Source organism: Salarias fasciatus, chromosome 13 (assembly GCF_902148845.1).
Source record: "Salarias fasciatus chromosome 13, fSalaFa1.1, whole genome shotgun sequence".
Taxonomy (NCBI): Eukaryota; Metazoa; Chordata; class Actinopteri; order Blenniiformes; family Blenniidae; genus Salarias; species Salarias fasciatus.
In genome coordinates this window covers 16,322,785-16,345,458 of record NC_043757.1, presented here as the reverse complement: position 1 = coordinate 16,345,458, position 22,674 = coordinate 16,322,785, and the positions used below count along the sequence as shown (strand labels likewise).

At 45.8% G+C, this 22,674-nt stretch overlaps 2 protein-coding genes across 5 annotated transcripts in view; one reads left to right on the top strand and one right to left on the bottom strand.

Annotated features, from left to right (window-relative positions):
- The window catches only part of ptpn20 (protein tyrosine phosphatase non-receptor type 20), a 23,359-nt gene extending 9,655 nt beyond the window's left edge, over positions 1-13,704 (bottom strand). The window contains exons 1-30 of the mRNA XM_030106572.1: positions 13,198-13,704; positions 11,117-11,261; positions 10,770-10,933; positions 10,189-10,254; positions 9,908-10,087; positions 9,685-9,760; positions 9,239-9,319; positions 9,080-9,155; positions 8,719-8,872; positions 8,471-8,542; positions 8,102-8,276; positions 7,746-7,881; positions 7,491-7,629; positions 7,224-7,376; positions 6,810-6,995; positions 6,515-6,677; positions 6,150-6,414; positions 5,977-6,056; positions 5,680-5,757; positions 5,452-5,559; positions 5,246-5,362; positions 4,929-5,137; positions 4,297-4,398; positions 3,896-3,989; positions 3,238-3,323; positions 2,750-2,921; positions 2,059-2,270; positions 1,505-1,603; positions 875-1,419; positions 100-712 (exon numbers count right to left, since the gene is read on the bottom strand). Of these exons, the coding sequence (XP_029962432.1) occupies positions 100-712; positions 875-1,419; positions 1,505-1,603; positions 2,059-2,270; positions 2,750-2,921; positions 3,238-3,323; positions 3,896-3,989; positions 4,297-4,398; positions 4,929-5,137; positions 5,246-5,362; positions 5,452-5,559; positions 5,680-5,757; positions 5,977-6,056; positions 6,150-6,414; positions 6,515-6,677; positions 6,810-6,995; positions 7,224-7,376; positions 7,491-7,629; positions 7,746-7,881; positions 8,102-8,276; positions 8,471-8,542; positions 8,719-8,872; positions 9,080-9,155; positions 9,239-9,319; positions 9,685-9,760; positions 9,908-10,087; positions 10,189-10,254; positions 10,770-10,933; positions 11,117-11,240 (4,725 nt within the window). The 5' untranslated portion in view covers positions 11,241-11,261; positions 13,198-13,704. The remainder of the gene's footprint in view (positions 1-99; positions 713-874; positions 1,420-1,504; positions 1,604-2,058; positions 2,271-2,749; positions 2,922-3,237; positions 3,324-3,895; positions 3,990-4,296; positions 4,399-4,928; positions 5,138-5,245; positions 5,363-5,451; positions 5,560-5,679; positions 5,758-5,976; positions 6,057-6,149; positions 6,415-6,514; positions 6,678-6,809; positions 6,996-7,223; positions 7,377-7,490; positions 7,630-7,745; positions 7,882-8,101; positions 8,277-8,470; positions 8,543-8,718; positions 8,873-9,079; positions 9,156-9,238; positions 9,320-9,684; positions 9,761-9,907; positions 10,088-10,188; positions 10,255-10,769; positions 10,934-11,116; positions 11,262-13,197) is intronic.
- On the top strand, positions 13,633-22,674 carry mapk8a (mitogen-activated protein kinase 8a). 4 transcript variants are annotated; one of them, XM_030106610.1, is made up of 12 exons: positions 13,633-13,743; positions 17,365-17,531; positions 17,636-17,765; positions 17,881-17,939; positions 18,030-18,168; positions 18,915-19,080; positions 19,795-19,866; positions 20,231-20,413; positions 20,531-20,655; positions 20,745-20,808; positions 21,915-21,992; positions 22,442-22,674. In XM_030106610.1, exons 1-12 carry the CDS (start codon positions 13,708-13,710, stop codon positions 22,615-22,617), a joined length of 1,395 nt encoding a protein of 464 aa, XP_029962470.1. In that variant the 5' UTR covers positions 13,633-13,707; the 3' UTR covers positions 22,618-22,674. The 4 variants fall into 4 exon arrangements, with proteins under 4 accessions (XP_029962470.1, XP_029962469.1, XP_029962472.1 ...); XM_030106609.1 differs by lacking the exon at positions 19,795-19,866 and adding an exon at positions 19,357-19,428; XM_030106612.1 differs by lacking the exon at positions 19,795-19,866 and adding an exon at positions 19,357-19,428 and having other exon boundaries at positions 22,437-22,593.

Genomic DNA, 22,674 nt, shown 5'->3' with positions numbered 1-22,674 from the left:
AATGAATGCGTTGATTCAAACTGTTCAAAATATGTGAAACCGCTCCAAACCTGCACTGCGGTGCGCTCATGCTCATATCAGAAGGATAAACCTCCTCACCTTTCTTCGACTCTCTTCCTCTTCGTCATCTTCTTCCACATCGTCGTCATCCAGGTAATCTCTTACTTTCTTCTCCGGTTCTTCCCTCGGCTGTGAATGGATCTGAGCCGGAGGCGGCAGCAGCATGGCGGGCGGCAGCGTCAGGCCGGCGGGGGTGGCGCACGGAGGCACGGTGGAGATGATCTGGGCTGTGATGGGCGTCACAGGAGGAGGCTGAGGCGGAGGAACCATCGGGCGGCTGTGCTTCGACATGGCTTTATAGTGACTTGGAAGAAGCCCCTGCTGGATGAGGTGGTGCTTGGTTTTCGGTGGCTGCGTTGTGAGCGGCTGCGACGGGTGCACCGGGGGGCACGGGGTCAAGGGGTCAGAGGTGAGGGCGAGGGTTGAGACGATGGCGGCGGGGTCAAGGGGGTTTGAGACCGGACCCTGGAAGCTGCTGGGGGTTGGATTGCCGAGGCCTGTGAAGTTGACTGTCGGCGTGTGGGTGGCGGGAAGGCTGTGGGAAGACTCCAGCGTGGAGCTGATGGTCAGGTACTCCTCGTCTGCCACGATGGTCAATCCGTTTCCCATGAGGCAGTATGTCACGCTTCCATCTGCCTCCTCTCTGATTCCACTGCAGGTACACAGCAAACAGGTGAGCTGGCACTTTTTCAGTTTACACTCCAGGTCATTATAAGAGAAAAATAGATACAAACATGAATATTGTTATGTAATGTGGTATTTTGCACCATCTCTCTGCTCTCTGCTGTGTGGTTCGGTCTAAAGTCTCACCTACCTGGTATAAACAGCATTTGAAGCCGTCTTGGGACAGACGTCCATGAGCGGCACAGCTGAGCTTGATGTCGCTGCAACTTCCTCTTCATCATCTTTCTTCTGCATTTTTGTGTCTATCTGATTCTGAATCTCGAGGTTCTCATCAGTCGGCCGGGGCTCTGCCGGAGCTGTTGGAGAGCCGCAGGCAGGCGAGGCGGGGGAAGCCGGCGAAGCCGGGGAGGCGGCCGACGGCGGCGAGGGAGGAGAGGCTGGTGAGACCGGCGACGGAGGAGATGTCGGGGACGTGGGAGAGGGCGGCGAGCGAGGGGGAGACGGGGGAGTCTGGTTGTCTCGAGTTTCCGGATCTTCCTGACTCTCTGGGAGGGGTGGAGACGCAGAGGGTTCCGGGTCTTTTTCTGCCGTGTTGGTCAGATCCTCTTCCTGAGTGGGCGGCTGCTTTAGGGTGGGGACTGTGGCGTCATACTGAAACTTAAGTAATTGGCTGTAGTCTTCTCCAAGCCTGATGTCCAGCGACCTGGATCGAATCTCACGGAGGGGTCCCGGACTCTGAAGCATGAGACAGCTCATCTGACTGGATATTCTCACTTGAGACTGACTAAATATACAGTGATTTTTGTGCACGTTATTTTACCAGTGTGTTATCATCGGTGTCGTACAGCAGTCCAGGAGTCGGCCGACAGATCAAGAGATGAACTTCTGAGGGAGCGCCGCGCAACAGGAACAACACCCTCTAAGATCAAACACACATGAGTTTGGGTTAATTCGAGCTCCGGCAGACACAACACATCCAGTGTGTATGTGAAAGTAGCTGTGTTAACGCGACTGTAACCGCTCGGCAGGGCACGAAAGATTAAACAGCAGAAACACTATGACACAACCAAGTTGCTATTTTCAGTAGTATAGGATTAAAGGATTAGTGTGAAGCCAATGACGTGGCCAAGATCTTAAGAACAAAGAACAAGGCCACGAGCGCTGCTCAAACACTGAAGAGCCCATTCACAAATATTTATCAACAGACGCAACGATCCGCTGCCCTCGGTGACGTGAACGTCTATGTTGATCCTCTACGGAACAGACTTTTTTTTTTTGTGTCGTCTCATTGTAGCGTCAGACAGAGAACAAAAATACATGCAGTGGACTCTACTAGTGAAGAAGGGGGATCCCTGGTGTAAAACACATCCCTACCTGGTATGAGAGATCCTTCAAAGGCTCTCTGTTGACGGACAGAATGATGTCTCCCTCTCGCAGCAGCCCGCTTTCTTGTGCTGGCTGACCTGGAAACAGGCGCTTGATGCGGACAACGCTTCCACAGTCCGGCCCCGAGTGCAGATGTGAGATGTAAAAGCTGAATCCAAGGCCAGACAGGCTCTTCTTCAGCACCACTTCATGCGTGTTTTCTAGGAAAGAGAGAATCTTGGACCATTAAAAAGTGGGTTGCATAATCCTTAATCTGCGACGCTGATTGCAATTTTGCATATCAGGGTCCAGAAAATATTCATCAGTCTCACCAACACAAATGTTGTAATTATGTTTTCAGAACATCTATCACACGCTTTTTTTTTTTTTTTTTCACTTTGTTCCTCACATTTCTTTCCACCGTTTCCAGTACAGAGGTGATGAACTGTCCTTTTCACTAAGCTCAGGAAGCAAACAGGGAGCTTGAAGGTTTCAGTGCAGGCTGTCTCAGGGGACCGAGGCAGCATCAGCCCTGGATAACTCTGACAGCCACCACAATGTAGCTGTCAGATGACTCACAGTCACCCCTGGGCTGCGTGTGTGTGTGTGTGTGTGTGTGTGTGTGTGTGTGTACTGTCTGTTTTTGTATTTATTTATTTATTTTCCGTGAGAGTATGAACCCCTTCATGTTCCCTCTTACCATCAGTTGCAAAGCTGTAGTCCTTGGTTCGACCACTCAAGGTCGTTTCCATGGAGAGCTCGGTCCTGGGGGGCAGTGTGTGTGACGGACTGTGCACCGAAGGAAGGCAGGGTGAATCAGGTCTGGGCTCCAACACCACTGTGGGTTCCCTTTCCAACAGCAGGCTCACCACCTAGAGGGGACAGATGGACCCCATTTGACACACACCGCCTCAACGTGCACATAGAATAATGTGCCATATCAGTTTTCTGTCTACAAAACTGCTTGGCATTAACCAACATGCACTGATTCAATATGAAATTAGGTCTAGAAAACTTCAAATATGTATCACCCGACATAAAGTATTCACACTTGCTCTTTTATGAAGAATACAGACCTGTATGAACACTGATGCAATCATATCATCAAATGAGAATGCGTGTGTGTGTGTGTGTGTGTGTGTGTGTGTGTGTGTGTGTGTGTGTGTGTGTGTGTGTGTGTGTGTGTACCTCCCCAGTCTTCTTTAGGCACTCGACAGCTTGTTGGTGACTCACGCCCCTCAGGTTGGACCCATCAACCTCAAGCAGTCTGTCACCTGTCATATGCACAAACACAAAGCCCATCATCATTAGCCACATCAAATCGTGTGTGTGTGTGTGTGTGTGTGTGTGTGTGTGTGTGTGTGTGTGTGTGTGTGTGTGTGTGTGGTGTGTGTGAGTGTGTGGTTGATGGGCATGCGAAGAAATGTGAAGCATAAGCCGAGAAAACAGCGGCTCGAGTGACAAATTGGCTTCATAAAATTAAACAAATGTAGAAAAATGTGATAATAGGACAGATCAGGGATGTTGTTTTAGGTTGTTTAGACTTGGAAGCGTTCACTGATCTGCAATCATTTTAATAAACATGCAGGATGGTTTTTTTTTTTACCAAACTTTTTAGGATCTGATGAAGACGACACAAAGATCAATCTTTCAACCTAAGAAAATATTTTAACAGCAAAATTTTCAGATGAAAAATTACACATCAGTGGTATTTACATTAAATCGCACATTTTTCTACTGAATAAGACGTTCAGCAAAAAAACTGCACAAACAGAAAGCTGCATAACTTTTCCAGTTTGACAGTCAGTCACATCAACAAGTTCTGAAATCACAAACAATCCATTACCGATTTGAATTCGTCCATCTTGCTCAGCTGCACCTCCCGGTAGCAGACTCTTGATGTAAATGCCTCCGTACCGCACATTTGTGTTTATTCCTCCCTTTAAATAAAAAGTAGTAAAAAGAAATTAGTATGTCACATACCTCAAATAAACATAACAATGACATCTTGTTTCAGCCTGTCGGAAAACAAGGTAGTGTGTGATGGCATCTGTTAGTTTCCATTAAGCCTTTAAAGCCAGAGTGTTTGTAAGATTTTAATTTATTTACACATGTAAACATTACTTGAAGCACAGGACCATGTAGAAACTGTTGTATTTTAGTGAAAATGAAGTGACGGTTGTTGAGAAAATGACACAAAGGGACGACAGGAAAATCCTCTTCAGTAAAAACAAAGTCTTTACTCACAGCGACACTCATGCCAAGGCTGCCGCTGGTTTTCTTCAGTTCGACCACAAACCGCTCTGCAGCTTTAAGGCTTAAGATGGACGGCGACCTGGAACAGGCATCCTTGGATGGGACACAGAAATAGTACATTTTTAAGGTCACGACCTCACCTCACGCAGAAAACACATGAAAAACATGCACAAGGTTTGGACTTAGAAGTGATTTACAAACAATTCACTGACTGATAAGATGTGTGTGTTCCAGCTCAGAAACAAAACCTTGATCACAATCTTTGCACATAACGAGAGTGAAATTAATTTTGATCAATACAAACATTTTAAGTTGTAATAAAGCTGCTGGCAGAGCAGTGGCAAGCTGGTCTGGGTCTGGTCAGGGGACTTGCCCACAGATTAGTATATAACTGTGAGTCTGTATCTCTACGTCTTCACTTTGGAAGACTTTGGTCCATCAGGTTTTGCATGTGACTGTCTAACTGCACATGCAGAAAATAATAAATGGTATTGATAATAATGAATAAAATTTCAAAAATTTCATTTGTACTGATTGAACTCAAAAATCCCCGACAGTCTTTGGATCTGTGGATAAAAAGTCCGTCATGTGACGGGCGCCGTCAGACGGGTGCCGGTTCTCACCTGAGCATCATGTATTCGCACGACTGGAATGTGAAGCCTCCTGTTCTGCTTGGGCGTCGCGATGCTGGACAGTGCGATGGCCTCCTCCAGTTCCTCCACAGCGGGACGGAATTCAGTGCCGCTCAGGGTGGTTTGGGACCCAAAGCTCTTCTCCAGCGCCAAACCGAGCGTACTTTGACTGAAGGAACCCTGTCTGTCCTTCAGAGTCTCTGAAAACGTAAAGGCGAAATTAAAGACCTCAGTTCACATATAATCATCTTTCATATCTACAGTTCCTCGGTGTGGAAGCAGAGTCGAAAACATCACACGTTTCTTACGTTTAGGCTGTGACACGATGAGCTCTATTTCCTCGGGGCTGCTCTGTAGGATGGCAGCAGCGTCGCTGAACGTCACTCCTTCTAAACTCGTCTTATTCAGGGAAATAAGACGACCACCTGAAAAGAACACAGCAACTCAGCACCGCGCTCCGTGTGACGCTAATGACCAGCGTCTGTTTCCACCTCTAATTGTTGGTGCTTCCTACCGGGTTTGATGCGTCCATCTTTGTCGGCGGGCCCATCGGGCACGATGGAAGCAATGAAGATCCCAAGGTCGAGTTTACCTGTATTGTCCTCTCCCACGATCACAAAGCCTGAAACAGGACCAGAGAGGATCTGAGGACAAAGGTCTGCCGCTGAAGAATGGCATAAGTGGCGCTCCGCTCATTCATTTTGCATCAACGTCACAGATCAGCTCAGCTTAATGAACTCACCGAAGCCCAGTTTAGGATCTTTCTTCAGAGTCACACAGACGATTTCTCTCTCTGGTGGGGTCCGAGTGGGAGTGTCAACTGCAAAGCATATGTTTTATGGATGATAAATGGGAAACTGTGAAGTAACAAGGTCAAAGAGTATGTTTTCTGTATCTTAATGTCAGGCTCATGATCAAAGAGGAAGTCGACGCTTGGGAAAATATCACACCAGCAAACACATTCACACCTGTGTGTGATACACTTCACAATCAGCCAGTCTCTTTATACTTCAGGTACGGAAAAAAATGTTTAACTCACCACGTATTGAAGACGAAGCATCAGAGTCCTGCTTTTGCAGTGAAACACTGGACATCATTCTGGGAATTGACTCTGGAGTGCTACAACAAAAATACAACTTCATTCACCTTACTCCCAATCCTTTTTTTTTTTTTTAGTGACACAGTATCAATCTCATCATCATGGCGGCATACCTCCAGCTCTGACGCTCCTTCACGTCCCTGAGGTATCCCGTTTCAGCGAGGTGGTCCTTGTTCAGCTCTCGACTCATCTCCCGCCTCATCTCTCTCTGCTGGCGGAGCCGCGCCTCCAGTTTGGCAGTCAGGTCGTCACAGGACTTGGAGAGCGAGTCCTGCTGACCGGGGGTCAAACCCACGTGGTTCAACATGCCCTCCGAGCAGGACATCCGCTTCAGGTTACCGCTCCGGTAGGACGCCATGTACTTTTCCATGTTTTCATCTTGGAAGAGCAACGGAGCAAACAGATTAATCCTTGGCTTAGATGAAGTGAATACTGACGCAGCTTTAAAAGGCATGAAGGCGCAGTGCGGAGCGTCTACCTGGGATCATGGTGTGGTTGAGCTGGCGAGACGTCATCTCGCTGTGAAACTTGTGCTGAGCCGAGCAGAGGTTCAGGAGATACTGTGCTATTTTTGAGCTCTCTGTAACAAAACCGTGCTTTTTCCCGCTCGGCCCGCCGCACTCGATGATCAGCTTGCGTCGCTGAAACACAGACACCAGGCATTCCACATTTACTTTAAATTTCCACACAAAACAAGCTGAACTGTGTGATATAATCCCCAGCAGAGGCAGAAATATGAGTGCACAGGAAGTTTTTGTTGTTGTTCTTTTTACCCCAGTGGATATGGAGTCAGTTTCCCTCCAGAGAAAGCGTCTTGTGAGAGTTCGCAGATGATTTTTCATTTCATACACAATGATTCCTTTGGCACAGATTCCCAAAACCAACTCTCCAATCACTGGCCGTTTCTCTCTCCCAACTCGGTGGAACATGACGCCGTACTCTGGTAACTGCTGGGCAATCTAAGGACGACAAAATATTGGTGCATGAGAGTCTTTGTTCCGATTTGTTTTCAGTTTTTTTCTTCACTTACAAAATAAAATGCATGATGAAATAAAAGTGCATAGCAGTTTAGCCTTGCAGCACACCATCTTTACTAATTTAGCAGATGCTAAATTTGAAAAAATGTAACAAAAACAAACATTTGGCTGAGAATAGCCATGAGTGTGAGTGTGTGATGATGCCGTTACCTTGAGGTACTCTGTTTCTGCCTCTTCAGGCATCATCTGGGCGTGACTTCCATGCAGTCTTGGCAACTCTTCCTTGATGTTAGGCAGGGCAAGCTTTTCCAGCATCCTCTTAGACACATAATGCTCTGGCTGGTAGTAATTCTTACCGTACAACTGAAAGGACACACACACAAAAATAAATTCTCACATCTGAGATTTTGACATTTACTTACAAGAAAAGTAGCATATAAAACATGTGGGTTTTTTTTAAATTCATTTTTACTGTACCTCGGGCATATAATCACCAAACTCAGCCTGGAGAGCGAGAGCTGCCAGGAACAGGCCCGTTTCCTCGTTACAGTACAGCCTGTCCTCCAGGATATCCTTACGCATCTGCAGGTAGTACTGGTGACGAGTCAGTCTGTGCCTGGAGAGCAGGACGGGGGATTAACAAGAGAGGTGTCAGTGTTTTCTTCGCTGTCCGTGTCAATACATGAACTTCCTTGATGAGGGTAAATCAGACCAGATCGCTGCTGCACTTACAGAATGAAGGCGATATCGTCAACGAAAAATTTGACCCGGAGAAACACCAGAAAGGAGGATATCTGCCCTTTTCTCCAACTGTCAGGCGCGACTTTGGAGATTTTTGTTTCGTGATCCAAAAAGAAATATTCATCATCTGCAATATGCCAAAGAAAAACCTCTTAAAGATTATGGAAGCGACTAAAACAGGAACAAAATACATATTTCACTGTTTCTATATTTCTATATCTATTCACAAACTAAAAGGTTATCCTAAATTGTCAAGAAGAACTCAATTTCAAATTTCTCAACTTCTCTTTTAACGCTATTACAAAATCATTTTCATCAATAATATCCTATATCATGAGTCCTCTTACCATCGAGGAAGGCAAGACCAAAGTAAAAGTGTTCCACCAAGTTTGCGTGAGCCACCACCATGTCAAACACATCTCTTGCTCTGGACTTAATGTCACAGCGGACCACCACGCACTGTCCGTTAGGCATCACTACAGTCACTTCTCTCTGAGACGAACATGAACGGCCCTTTCTGGACTGCGGTGCACACACACAATAACACACAGACACACATGGACATAAAGAGCATACAGACACTCACATACAGATACACAAATATAGAGACACTGCATGCAAGTATGCAAATAGACAGAGTCCGGCGTGCAAGAAAAGACAAGTGAAAATAATGTGATAAAAACAGACATTTGCACCGGTTTTTATCATTGATTTACCACAATAGATCCTGGAAGCTCAAGAAGAATTTGCTGTTCGTCTGCCATTCTGATGAATTCAGGACCCAGTGCCTAAAAGACACATTTTGAGATTGTTTAAACTATCTATAGCTCACAACTTCAATTCCTTCCATCTTCACCTGTCGATACTCAACATATCACCGTGAAATTCATATTCTCATGTTCTCAAAAATATTTCCCTTTGCATTTATGCCACTAAACACAGACTGAATCGCCCGTGAACTCACCTTTGATTTTCTCTGGCTCAGACTGAGCGAGGACTCGCTGAAAGTGATGGAAGGACTGTGAGATCGGCCCGATGTCTTGGGGGAGATGTCATGGTGTGGACTCCGACCCAGCCAGCTGCAGTTGCTGTCCCTGTGACGAACCCCACGAGGGAGTCTGGGGAGAGAGAGGCGGACGGGAAGAGGGCACAATGTGGAAGAGCTGCGCATGCAAGTTGGAAAAGTCAAACAACGAAAGGATGTCAGGTAGGACAGAAATAAGGGAGCGTGAAAATGGCGGAGGGTGAATTTGTGTGCCGCCATACATGTAAACAGTGGATGAATCTGAACAGCTACGACACTGCATGTTGTATTTATCACACACCTGTCTAAAGAAGACTGGTACAGAGGCGTCGGAGAGCTTCTTGGTCTTTGCCTCCAAGGTCTCTGAGGTAAACTCCCTATGAAATAAACATAAAACAGACGCTTCAATGGAAAAAAATCTAACATGATACTAACCCGTGTTACGCATGTAGCCACATACCTGACTTTGAATCAGAGTCTGTTGAATATCTTCTCCCTTCAGTGCTCCCTTCACTGAAGTCTGAAAACGGCCCTCGCTTCCCTGTGAGCCAGGTGGGAAATAAAAGATGGCAGCGATGTTTGACTCGTACGTGTCGCTCTTCACCCCGGAGACATGCATGCATTTAGACAGACTTGCGGCTGGTGGGAGGTTCAGCCTGGAGCATCCACACTCAGTATCTGATTATTGGCTCTTGCAGGAGCCTAATCCTGGGCTTGCTTTAGGTTAAGAGTTTAATCCTGTTGACCTGTATACTGTCTCAAGTCAAAAGAATAATGACGGCAACTATTTTATAGAAACATTAAGATAGCACATAACAGGAGCGTTAATTTGAAAACAAATGCATTACTTTTTTAAACTTAAAACATGCTCTGAAGGACCTGATGAAAGTGTTCATGCACACTCACCATGGAGTCTCTCTCTGATCATTTGGCTCCTGCCACTCAGGGGGACGTTACTGTCTGGCAGGGAGCCATGGTCGAGCTGGAGGAGGAGAAACCACTGCTGTTTAAAGCCTTTTTTGTCACAATGCAGGCAGCATCTTTAATTTGTGAAACACAAACGATTTCCGGTGGAGAAGCGAAAATGCTGGCGGGCGGAAACACCCCGTCAGTAGATATCCAGACTTACTGATTCATGAAAAACCTCCTCCACCAGCTGCCTGATGACTTTGGCGGGGGGCAGCAGGATGGAGGCTTTCAGCTGAGATTCGCAGGCTTCCAGGATGCAGTTGAGATTTATTCGGCGGTGGGCAACATCCTCGCACATGCTGAGGAGGAGGCTGTTCAGATGGTCACTCAACTGGACTGGCTGAGAATGAAAGACGAACAATAATCATCAGAACTGCGGTGCGGGGCTTTAATGGTACTGAAAAAAAGACGGTCTGCAGGTTCGTACCAGGGGGCTCTCACCTGATTTTGAGGTAGTTGAAAATCAACTGACCAGTAGAGAGTCATACCCAGTGAGTACACCAGCATCTGCACAGCAAAATGAAGCCATTCACCACATGACAGATAAGACAAATTAAAATAATGCAATGATTGATTCAAACACTAATATGAATAGAACCAGGTAGCATATTATGTCAAAGTATGAGTTAAATTTGTCATTGTGTTTTGAAGAAAATCAGGGTGCTGTGTGCCAGTCTTTAAAGCCAGATGTTAATGGAGCTGCTCATTCATCTCAGTGAACCTTGAAGATTGACTCTGTTGTTTTTTCAGGGCAGTGATTCCTCTGCCGGGCCACTAGATGGCAGGCTTACACCTCGGTCGACCTTCAACTCCTGACATCCTGAGATTCTACACCCAGGATGTAAATGGCAGAATATTTCATAACATCAGTGGACTGCAGTCAGTTGGAGTCCCTGTACATTTCAGTGTAGTTGATAAACACGATAACAATCTGGAATGCTGCTTGAACAATGAAAAATAAATGAATAAAAATCAGTGTTTGAGTGAGGTGTGAGGGCAGGTAGGAGGATGCGTGCACTGACCCTCTCTGTGGCAGGTTTGGTTGAGCTGGCACGGCCCTGCAGCATTTCTGGAGCGGTGAAGGTGGATACCTCATCTGATAGGCCGCAGTTCTTAAATGCTAAGGTTCCAGTGGCTGACAGGAGCAGGGAGGTGGGGCTTATAATACTGCACATATTGTTATGACCTGAAAAAGGCAGGAAGCAGCATTAAATTCAAATATATACTCCTGCTGATACAGATACCTAGAAGAGACACAGTAATATGAAAAGATGTGTAATATTTGCACAGCAGTAATGTGATGGGGCGGTCACACCTCTGAGGCATGGTGTGTGTGAGTCTGCAATAAGAGGGAGTTGAAAAGCTTTACCCTTATAAGAGACATCCACTAAAGACTCTGCAGTGCCGAGCAGCAGGGACCAGACCTCCTCTTCCAGCAGAGGTCCCCCTCGGGCCTCCAAAACTTCAGCTAATGTTACAAATGTGCTGCTCATTCTGCACACATTTCACACCTGGGAAGCACAAAGGACACTCAACTGAAAATGAACACAGCTTAAAATCAACCTCACAAAGACAGGTGTACCTTGCTTTGATTAACTTAGAAATACTTGATGTGTTATTTTTATCGTAGGTTACTGACTCTCCAGCCAGTCAAACGAGGCCATTCTGAGAGACTTTGCAGAAGATTACATTTGTTCTCAATGAACTCTGACAGTATTTGTCCATTAGTCTCTCTGCTGCCCATGTTTTCTGCCCCGCCCATGCTGTAACAGGCTTTCCTCTGACCCGAGGTCAGGGAGCTGTGACTGCAACCAAAGTAACGGTGTCATGATCACATGTTCGCTTGTTGTCACATCCTGTGCAGGTATTAACCAGCGCTAGACAGCTGGCTCTCCTCCTAATTCATCAACTGTGTGATATTGATGCCAAGATACATGTGTGTCAGAATCCTCTGACTTGTAGTCTTCTTTGATATTTACAATGTTCTCTTTTGGATGTATACAATAAAACTGAACCAATCACAAGAATGCATGTTCATTCACTTAAACTGGACCTGAAGGATCAACATCACAAAGGATTTTTCACAAATAAACATAACACTTCCATTTGAAGTGACTTTACAGGGTAGTACAACTGCAACACAATAAATTAAGGAAGAACAACAAATAATTTGATCATCTGGACAGAAACAATCAATGACAACACCGCATCTACTAAGCAACGTGTGACATGGTCTATTTGTTAAACTGTAGAGAGGAACCCCAACCGTCACAGTTTTCCTCCATCACACCAGTATTTGCTTTTTAGAGCAATAACAGGCCTCACTGATTCATCCCTCTCTTTAATCAGAAACAATGTCTCTGAGACAAATGCACCAATCAAACTGTGGGAGTAAACCTGCAATGGCATAATCACAGTGAAGAGGAGTGCATGTTGGTTTGTTATGATCTAGAAGGGATCGAAGAAGAAAGTGGGAAAGTTGCCAAGTGCTCTCAACCATCCAGTGGAGACCAAACTCCTGCAGCTGTCCCCCTTCAAAGCGGTCTGTCGACAAGTGGACTGGAAAAACTATGTTAAGACATAAGGAAACCATAGTAAATCTGGATGCTGCTTATCCCGTGTACTGGAGTTGAATTGATTTATGGTGACGATACCTGTAGAGAAAATGTGAACTGATTTTTGTATCTAACAACTTCATATTTACATGTTGATATTTTGAATAGCGGGATCAAATTTGGCTTCTCTACCAACCCTAATCATGCTGTTTCTAAAGCAAATGCATTTCCCTGAAGCACAGAGTAAAAATAATAATATAGAATATGAAAGGATGTCTTCCTGTTTAGAATAAACACTGTAAAAACTAATAATCTTCCCACATATAATGCACATGCAGTCTGTTGGTTGGCTGATCTACTCTATTCTTTACAATTCGTCTAAATGTGCATGCCATGATCTAATGTTTCGTGCAGCCAGCAGCTCAGCTTATTACCCTGTTAGACAAACCTACTTACTGAGCCATGAAGCAGACAGCCACATGATGCGAGGCAGACACAGGAGCTGAGATGAATTCAGGGGAATTTAGGACAACATCAGGTTTGATTCTGCATTTTTCTAACTACACAGTGCCACTGAATCCCCACATCTGTGTATTTCTATCAATAAATGATAATAGTATGAACACTGACCTACTACCAAACGTTCAGTTTATGTGGCCACAGCACAGAGAGCCTCCAGTAAACAGCACATTTCCTCAATTTGATTTTATTTTCACAGGCCCGGCCGTGATGAGGGCTACTCTGTGTCTTTAAAGGTAAACCTCTTCACAGTCCTGTGAATGTTCAGCCTCAGTCTGATCTTCAATCCCCGGCTAATGGATGCACATTTATCAGAAGACACACATTTCCATTGACTATACAGAGTAGCTGAAGATGACAGAGAGAGTAGAAGCATTACCTGGTACCATATGTAACCTATGTCAGCGGCTGATCCTTTCCCTTATCTTCAGTGCGCCCACCTCGGATCCAAAGTAATCCTTGTGATCATCGCATTGCTGTTTTGACGTCCCCGCAATACAGGCTGCTCGAATCTGGCAGGTAATTCATCAATGACACCCCCAATCCATGGTGCCCGGCTCATTTGCTCTATTACTGCCAGCGCCACGCTGAAGATGTGAAACTTTTTGCTGTAATTGGCGCTATTCTTAGCTTCTCGCCTTTGAACACTTGATTGGATTAGCCCCGCAGGTTGACGGCGACAGGTCAGAACCACCAATAGCGGGTGGCGTCAGATCAGATACGCCGATTTCACTAATCCGTTTGACGCCCAAAGGTGCGGCGGATCCCCGGGTAGGTGCGCTACTGAGAAGCCTGGGAAGGACGAGCGGTGTCGGCCAGACCGGCGGCCAGTCTCCCGCTGCTGCTGCTGCTGCTGCTGCTGCTGCTGTAGGGCTGCTCCCCAACAATGGTCATAACACTGCGGGCTCTCTTCGAACAAGGGGTAAGAAGCCGTAGTAGCTTCGTCTCGCTGCCGGAGTCGGCGCCGGGACGTTCATCCATGCCGCTTTTCTCCTTTTGCGCGCAGCTTGTCTCCGCAGGCCCCGGGGTATCTGCGCAGGGACAAGGATAAATATATATATTTATATATAACCATCCAGGTGCGGGAGAAGCGAGACCGCTCAGGAGCGTAAATTTCCCGATAATGTCCTTGTTCAGTCACATGTCTTCGCAGAGCAGAGCGGAGCCGCACGGACGCAGTTGGAGCTGATGGATGAACTCTAGATGGTAGCCTTACCCCAGCTATACTATTCTGTGGGTTTCTGCAGAGCCTTTCAAAGTCAGACCCACAATTTATCCATAGTATAAAGGGGAGGAGATAAGACCGCGGGGTCTTGCCACAGAAAATTGTAGATATTGCTGGGATTATGTAAAAATAAAGGCTCTAATTGTATTTATTATAAGGATTTGTAAGCTCTGCCGCATCACTGTTTACTCCGGAAACAGAACACTTTTTTTTTCCTGTGATAAAATGGCACTTTTATCAGCATACTGTTCATAAATGTAATAATAGCTTTTTATTTAAAAGTATTTATATCTAGATTTAAAATTTTGCTGTGTTTATTAATAATCCAGTAAGACCCAGTATGATCATTTCCATATAAAGATTTTCTGGTGTTATTAGAATGAAATTTAAATAGTGTAAACAGAGTTTAAAAATACTTAAATATGGAAAGAGATGTACTTTTTAAATCCTTTTCACATTCCCTTGTGGATCACTGTGTGTTGTATTACACAAACAAAATAACTATGACACTTCATCCTGTGTGCTCACTGATCCATAAATCACACACTGACACACAGGACTTCATTTGTCATTATTTTTGTCAAGTTGCCATGAGATATGTGTGACTTGAAGGGAACAAAACATCTATTTACAGGTCAAGCATGACTTGTACAATGTGCTGTTAGATAAACATGTGCTCATTATCTTTATCAGGGACTGATCAGTTGTTTACAGCCTTTATAAAGATAGAGGACAGTGCTTGTCCTATAAATTCTAAAGGACAAATCAACTAAATAAATAGCATGTTTCAGAGGATAGATAGATAGATAGATAGATAGATAGATAGATAGATAGATAGATAGATAGATAGATAGATGGATCGGCGGAAGGAGGAGGCGGTGGGTGTGTCTCTGTGGAGCGGTGACGCGCTCCTGGCACGCATGCCCCGTGCGCACTGCGCGTCCTGGCCTGTCAGTAGAAGCCAGATGGAAACGTAGGCAATGAATTTGGTGAGGTCACGTATTTTTAAGCCGCACAACGGAATAAATCACCTCTCGACGGCGGCTTGAACGAACGGTCCGCCGCTCCGGAGCAGTTCACGCGCTCATCCGGACCCGCTGCAGGATCGATACGTTGATGATTTGGTGACAAGAGGTAAGATGGGGATTCGCACCTCTGCTCCGAAAGACGTGCTCATTGTTTGGCTGTGGGGGAGGGTCGCATGTCGCCCCTCGCGTGCTGCGATTAATCGAAGCTCGCGCTGTGCTACAGTGTAACCGGTCGCGGCCTAAATCCAGGTTGTTTTTTTATATATATTTATTCTCGTCGATCGGCTGAAAACTGATCGCGTTCGCATTCAGATCCACACAAAAGCGGGTCTCACCGCCGACTGCGCACTTTGTCTCTCTAAACTGACCGTCCTGTCATACAAATCGCAGGCCGGCAGTCTTTCTGCCTGCGATCATGTCTTCTCCGGCGTCCCCCGGGTTTTTACTTGCAGCTATTCGTTTTCCTTCGTTCGCGGATCTTTTGTGATGCAGGAGTCCGTGCAGGCATTCACCAACAAGACAGAACCAGGGGTCGTGTGGTCAAGGTTAACACACTGACACACACACACAGAGGAGATGTATCAGGGGTCGATCGTGGTCCTCCAGTCAGTGTCGGCCATTCATTCTATTGAGGTGTTTGGGTGAATGTAATATCTCCCCTGCTGCTGTCATGCTGTCAGCCTGCATGTGGGGAATAAAGGAAGGAAGATGCCTCCACTCACTGTATTGTGCATATTTTACACATCTGGATTAATGTGTGCTCATCAGATAATGTCAGAGTATTAAATGGTGTTTAGCTGTTACACATAAGAAGGCCTCTGCGTGGCATTTTTAGGAAATCATGTTGGTGTGTGCCTCTTCTCTCAGTATAAAACATGGTTGCAATTACTGCTGGGAGCTGAATCGCACTTTGAGCGTGTGCTTCAGAAACCATTCATTAAACCATTAAGCCGAGGCCGCCCGTGTAAACAACAAACAAGTCATTAGAAAGCAGTGCTTTGTAGGAAGGACCCTCCTGTATTTATGGGATTGCACAGAACAATAGATATATAACAACCTCCTGCCGTCAGATTCATTCATGATATCCAGGCCTCGGGAGCGCCGTATCGGACTGCCAGTGTGCCGGCTGTGTTCTCTGTAACTACTGCAGCTGACACATCACTGCAATCTAATAGTGAACAATTGGTTACAGTGGAATTTGTTGATGCAGCATGCAGTGCTAGACATCAATACCGGTTATCTCCCAGCAGTGACAATCATAATAACACGGTGTGCAAACACACAGGAATACGGTGCAGCAAACTGTGTTCCTGAGATCCCCTCCTTGGGTTTTTTTTTTTTTTTTTTTTTTTTTGTTGCTGGACCTTAATGATTCTCATGGACAGCCATCCTTGCAAGGAAGAATGACCTACTTCGCCTGTAGTGCATGATGTATGTGCAGCAGAGCCGCAGCCGCCGCCGCCGCCGCGGCGCATGGAATGACTTTCAATTCGTCATTACTCAGATCAGCACAATTGTCTTTCAGACTGAAATATAAAAAGTATCGGCGTGTCTATTTTCATGTTGTGAGGGAGGAGGATGTTATGAACGCCTTTGTGACGTCGGAGGAACAGAAGGAGAGCTGACTCACTTCATTCTGGCAATTATATCCCTCATATGGACTGTGTGTCGGCAGAGTGGGAGAACGGGGAGGGTGGCTCCGCCGCTTATGTAAGAAATGAAGGGAACCGAAGGAAACTGTTTGATCTCTATCCTTTTTTAGAATTTAGGTTGGTGGATCCTTTCAGTGGTATTGGGACCCCCGTGTACTCAAATCGGCGTTTCTAAACCATGTCTCTTCTTCCTGTAGCATCTTGTAAGGCAATCTGACCCACTTCACATGTGTGTGTGAGGGACCTGCTGGTAGGACTGAGCTGGAGTCCTGGGCTTGGATCCAAACTCGCAGGACTTATCACCACGCCTGGTTTGCCAGTGTGACAGCACCACTCCGCGAGTTGTGTTTTAAATGATAGAGTAGGCCTCCCTGTGGCTCGCTGTGCCGCCACCACAACTGATGATATCAAATCCTCCATCCTGGTGTGTTTGCTGAGTCGCCGAGATAAAGAACTGCAGTGTTTGCCTCAAGTGTGAAATCAGCACTGTCTTTTCTCCTTCAGTCCTGATTTGCTTTCTTGGGAGCGGGGATTTTCATCTCCCTTTGTCGTATTTATCAGACGGCAGGAGCTGTTGTGATATCTGAGATGTGCTTCTGGTGAAGGACAACCATTAAAACTTGTCTCCGTCTCCACAGAGGATTTTTTTGGATGCACAGAAAGCACTAATTGAAGATTTCGCCATGAACAAAAACAAGAAAGAGAAGGAGTTCTACAGCCTAGATGTTGGGGATTCAACATTCACCGTCCTGAAGCGATACCAGAATCTGCGGCCCATCGGCTCAGGAGCGCAGGGAATCGTGTGGTGAGTGTCTCTGCCTCTTCTCTTTGCTGAAAGCTGCCCAAATATTCCAGAGATTCCCAGCGCTTCATTTCTGACCTTATTTATCTACTAATGTTGTTCTTCAGCTCTGCTTATGACCAGGTCCTCGAGAGAAATGTCGCCATCAAGAAACTGAGTCGGCCATTTCAGAATCAAACCCACGCCAAGCGGGCATTCAGAGAGCTAGTCCTAATGAAATGTGTCAATCACAAAAATGTGAGTGTGCACATATTTCCCCGTTCAACACAGTCAGCACCGAGAGACCTGCCACTCTGTGTGTGTTTATGATGGTCTGAACAGTGTTCTGATTCACCTCACTTTATATTCACAGATTATCGGCCTGTTAAATGTTTTCACGCCACAGAAGTCACTAGAAGAATTCCAAGATGTGTAAGTACTGCGGAGACGTAACAACGTGCGTTTTCAGCGAAACTGGTCCCCTTATGTGTATTTTTTGGAAAACCGTGTCTCTTCTGTCAGGTATTTGGTGATGGAGCTGATGGATGCCAACCTGTGCCAGGTCATTCAGATGGAGCTGGATCACGAGCGGCTGTCCTACCTGCTCTATCAGATGCTGTGTGGCATCAAACACCTGCACGCGGCGGGCATCATTCACAGGGTAAGCTGGAGCTGGCCGCCGCGGACGCGTCGGCTAATGCCAGGCGCGCGTCCTGAAGACGAACCGTTAAATCTGCCCCGACAGCGTGACGCTGTGGCGTAAGGTCATGGCGTAATGGTTCACTGGCACGCCTTGCGTAGTGACACAGGGGCGTAGTGTTAGCGCGCTCTCTTAGCACCGTGAATATCCCGAGTCGAATGTAGTGTGTAGTTTGCATGTTCTCCCTGCGCTAGAGTGGGTAACTCTTTATGTGACGCAATATTGAGCAGTTATTAGGTGAATGCGCATGCAGTGATTTACAAATACAGTTCATTATTAGTATTATAAACTTGGAGCTAGTTGAGATTAGTATAACAAACGACATGACGGCAATAAATGTTATTGCTCATAAATCAGTGATGGCTCAAAATGTAAAATTCTGTAAAGCAAAGACGTTTTTAAAACAACATTAAACATTATTCCCCATCAGAAGAAAGGAGCAGCCAAATATCAGGAGGGGAAAAAAAAAATCAATATTGTAAAATGCCATTTGATTTGTCTGGAAATGAAAACTCCTCAGTAAACACGGCGCGGGCTGTGAGCTGATTTATGGCGATGTTTGAGCAGTACAGCTGCTCAATGCGCTGACATATGGAACCAGTTTGATCTCAGAATTTGTGAGGATTTCTTTATTAAAAACTTCATTAGTTCCACTTCGCTGTATTGATAAAACGAGAGCTGTAAAACTGTATTTGTGTTCCCTGCAGGATCTGAAACCCAGTAATATAGTCGTCAAGTCTGATTGTACTCTGAAGATTCTGGACTTCGGCTTGGCCCGGACAGCAGCCACCGGCCTCCTCATGACGCCGTATGTGGTTACGCGCTACTACAGAGCTCCGGAGGTTATCCTGGGCATGGGCTACCAGGCCAACGGTGAGTCATCGGCTTTGTCCGCTAATCTGCAGGGTTGATTTTCAGCGGACACAGATGAACTGCAGTTGCATCATGATAGGAAACACCATGAAGTTTTTAATATGCGCGGGAACCTGCTGATGATTTTGGCTTTTAACCCTCTGTCAGCTGCATGGTGTGTCAGCACATAACGGAAATTAGCTGGAATATAATGCTTTCTAACCACTTCTATGTAACTAACATGTTGAAATCTCCTCGTTTCTTATCGGCCTTGTTTATCATGTTCCGCCCCGCTAGTGGACATATGGTCTGTGGGCTGCATACTGGCGGAAATGGTTCGCCATAAAATCCTCTTTCCAGGAAGGGACTGTATCCTTGTGTTTTTTTAAAATGCTTCCTCGCTGTCAATACTAACACTTAATCAGAATTCTTGTTGCTTTCTGCTGCCTGTCAGAAGTTTCCCTGCTCATTTTTTTTGGCTGTGTGAAATTGCTAATCTAACCGAGTGCGGCATGTCTTTTCTCTGCCAGTTCTGGATGATGCATTTTCATCAGCATGTCAATTTTGTGCTTCTATCACGCTCACCATTGCTCTCTCATTCCATCTCACGTCTGCTGCTGCATGTCCTCCATTTTCGTCTTCCTCTGACGCAGTTTGTCATTTGTCTTTTTTTTTGTTTTTTTGACTGTTCTGTTTGCATGTCCGCCCCCCTGCCATCTATTTGTCCACCTCCAGTTGATGTGTGGTCAGTGGGCTGCATTGTTGCCGAGATGATCAGGGGAAGCGTGTTGTTCCCCGGATCTGATCGTATCCTTCCCCGTCATCGATCACTCGCTGTGTCGTCATCATCGCTTCGTTCAGTGTGACGAGATCACCGCCGTGCCCAGAGTCTCGCCGGCGCCGCTCTGCTTATCACACCTGGCAAACATGACCTCCATCACTGCTCTGCTGAAAATGGCTGTTGTGAGAAGAATCGGATAAAAATGACAGCGGCCTCTGTGAGAGTGTGTCCAGTAGTTTTATATTGACTGCACAGGACTGAATCGCCATGTGGCGTGTGTGTGTGTGCACATGCCTTCAGTGTAAGAAAAATGTCACCCTGCCCTTAATATGTGCTGCCGCGTCGATAGTGTGGCACGAGTGGCCGTTTTCCTTAATGTCCGCACTTCAGATATCGACCAGTGGAACAAGGTAATTGAGCAGTTAGGTACTCCATCTCAGGATTTTCTAATGAAGCTGAACCAGTCGGTTCGGACTTACGTAGAAAACAGACCTCGCTACGCCGGATACAGCTTTGAGAAGCTCTTCCCGGATGTGCTCTTCCCCGCAGACTCCGATCACAACAAGCTGAAAGGTAGCGTTTCTGCGCGCTCTCAAATGACCCTAAACTTTCAGCAAGTCGTTTATCGAGTCGCCTCCACCGACCGGTGACTAATAGCGTTGCCTCTTATCTGCTTGTTTTTGTCGCCAGCGAGCCAGGCCAGAGATCTTTTATCCAAGATGCTGGTGATTGATGCCTCCAAGCGCATCTCTGTAGACGAGGCTCTGCAGCATCCCTACATTAATGTTTGGTACGATCCAGCTGAAGTGGAAGCGGTGAGTGAATCGCTCATCCAGCTGCAGCCTGTCACAAGAGACCGTTTTTACATTTCACATCTTACAAGAGGGCAATATTTCTTTCTCAGCCGCCTCCAAAGATGCTGGACAAACAGCTGGATGAGAGGGAGCACACTGTGGAGGAATGGAAAGGTAAGAGGCCACCTCCATCATGCACCATATCTCAGCATCTTTTCTCTATTTTATCTGATTAGAAGGCAATTTTCTTATTTCTTGGAATTTTCTTGGAAATTCTAAATCGCTGAGTAATGAAGGCATTTTAGTGCTGACCTGGATGTTCGGGAAGGTTCGAATCACGTTGTTGCTCGGTCACCGCTATGGTCCCTTGAGCAATGCGCCTCACCTACAATGACACCAGGAACGCCGTCCTGCAGAAAACCTGCGGCAGACCGGAGCGTGAGAATGGCATGATCTGCTGTGACGACTCCCGAAGAGAGACGCTGAAATTTAATCTCCCTCTCGCAAGTCGGTTTGCTTAATAGGGTTTCCTGGTTAAAGATAAAAGCCAGATAGTCAATTGTTCAATTTATTTAAAGAAACGGCGGACACATATAGTAACGGCAGCTCCGGATGATCCACTCAGCGGGTTATAGACTCACTTCACTGGTAAGCTGCAGCACACAGTAGTGTTATAATCCCTGGTTTTTATAGACTGGAGGTTTAAATCAACCTCAGACGTTTATTCCACATGCAGGATGCTTTACCTTGCTTGGTTTGATCCTGTGAACACGAGTGAAGCATAACATGTTGACATCTATCCTTTTACACATTAATAAAAATCCTTTATACATCATTGAAGCTATCCCTTACAGTTTCTATGTCCGAAAAAGTTTATAGTGCAAAGAAAAATGTTGTGGAAATTGTTCACTGACATTGTTGAGCAGCACTATACACGCCAGAGGCTTTGTTACATGACTTTAAAGAGTTTTTTTTCCACTTGTGGGTGACCTGATTCTGCAGGAATGGGAAGACTTAAGATTGTTGGTAAATATCAGTTTCAATCTCGCAAGAGGATGAGCTCATCCTCCCGCCTGTCAGGTGATAATGACCCGTCTCTCAGTTTTAGAAGGGTCACGGCAGCATGGCGCATCCAAACCAGAAACTCGATGCTGTCTCGACTGTGCTGTGTGTGAAACACTCCCCGCTCCGGAGGACGCTCGTCACATACTTTCATACATGCATCAGCGATTCCCTCCTCTCGAGCTTCACACAGCATTCTCCTGTCCTTTGATTTTTAGAGTTAATCTATAAGGAAGTGAGTGAATGGGAGGAATGGACGAAGAATGGAGTGATACGAGGACAGCCAGCACCTTTAGGTGAGTAATCTGTAGAACTTCACTGGAGAGGAAATGTGGGGGGAAATGAATCAGTGCTATTTTGGTTTGATGGAAGAACATGGTGGTATTTATCAGAACAGCAGGGAAGTGACAACTCCTTTTTCAGATGCTTAAACTGTGAAATTGAATCATAAAAAGTTATTTTTATTGTAAAGTTGACTCTAACCATTTTTTTTAAAATATATTTTCCATAACAGAAAAAATGAATTTGATCATTTTTCAAGTTGAAGTACCTGGATTAAATCATTATCATCAAAGAAAAGTAAATTAAATCACAAAAGCATGAATGGAAAGAGGAATGTTTCTCACTGTTTGTGGGGCTTTTAAATTTTAGATTCTGTTCATATCTGAGTTTACTGTCGGACGACGGCTGTTTCTGGTATATTCCAATGAAACCTATGCGTTGATGTGTGTTTTTCGCAGCACAGGTGCAGCAGTGATCGACAGCCCTCCTCAGCCCACCTCTTCCTCCTCCTCGGCCAACGACGTCTCATCCATGTCCACAGAGCCCACGGACCCCAGCAGCGACCCCACCATGACCTCTGAAACAGACAGCAGCCTGGACAGCCACACCTCCCTGGGCGCGCTGGCCTGCTGCAGATAACGTACACATGCACTCAAACATGATTCGAACCCCTTCGGCTCAGAAGAGGGTTTTTTT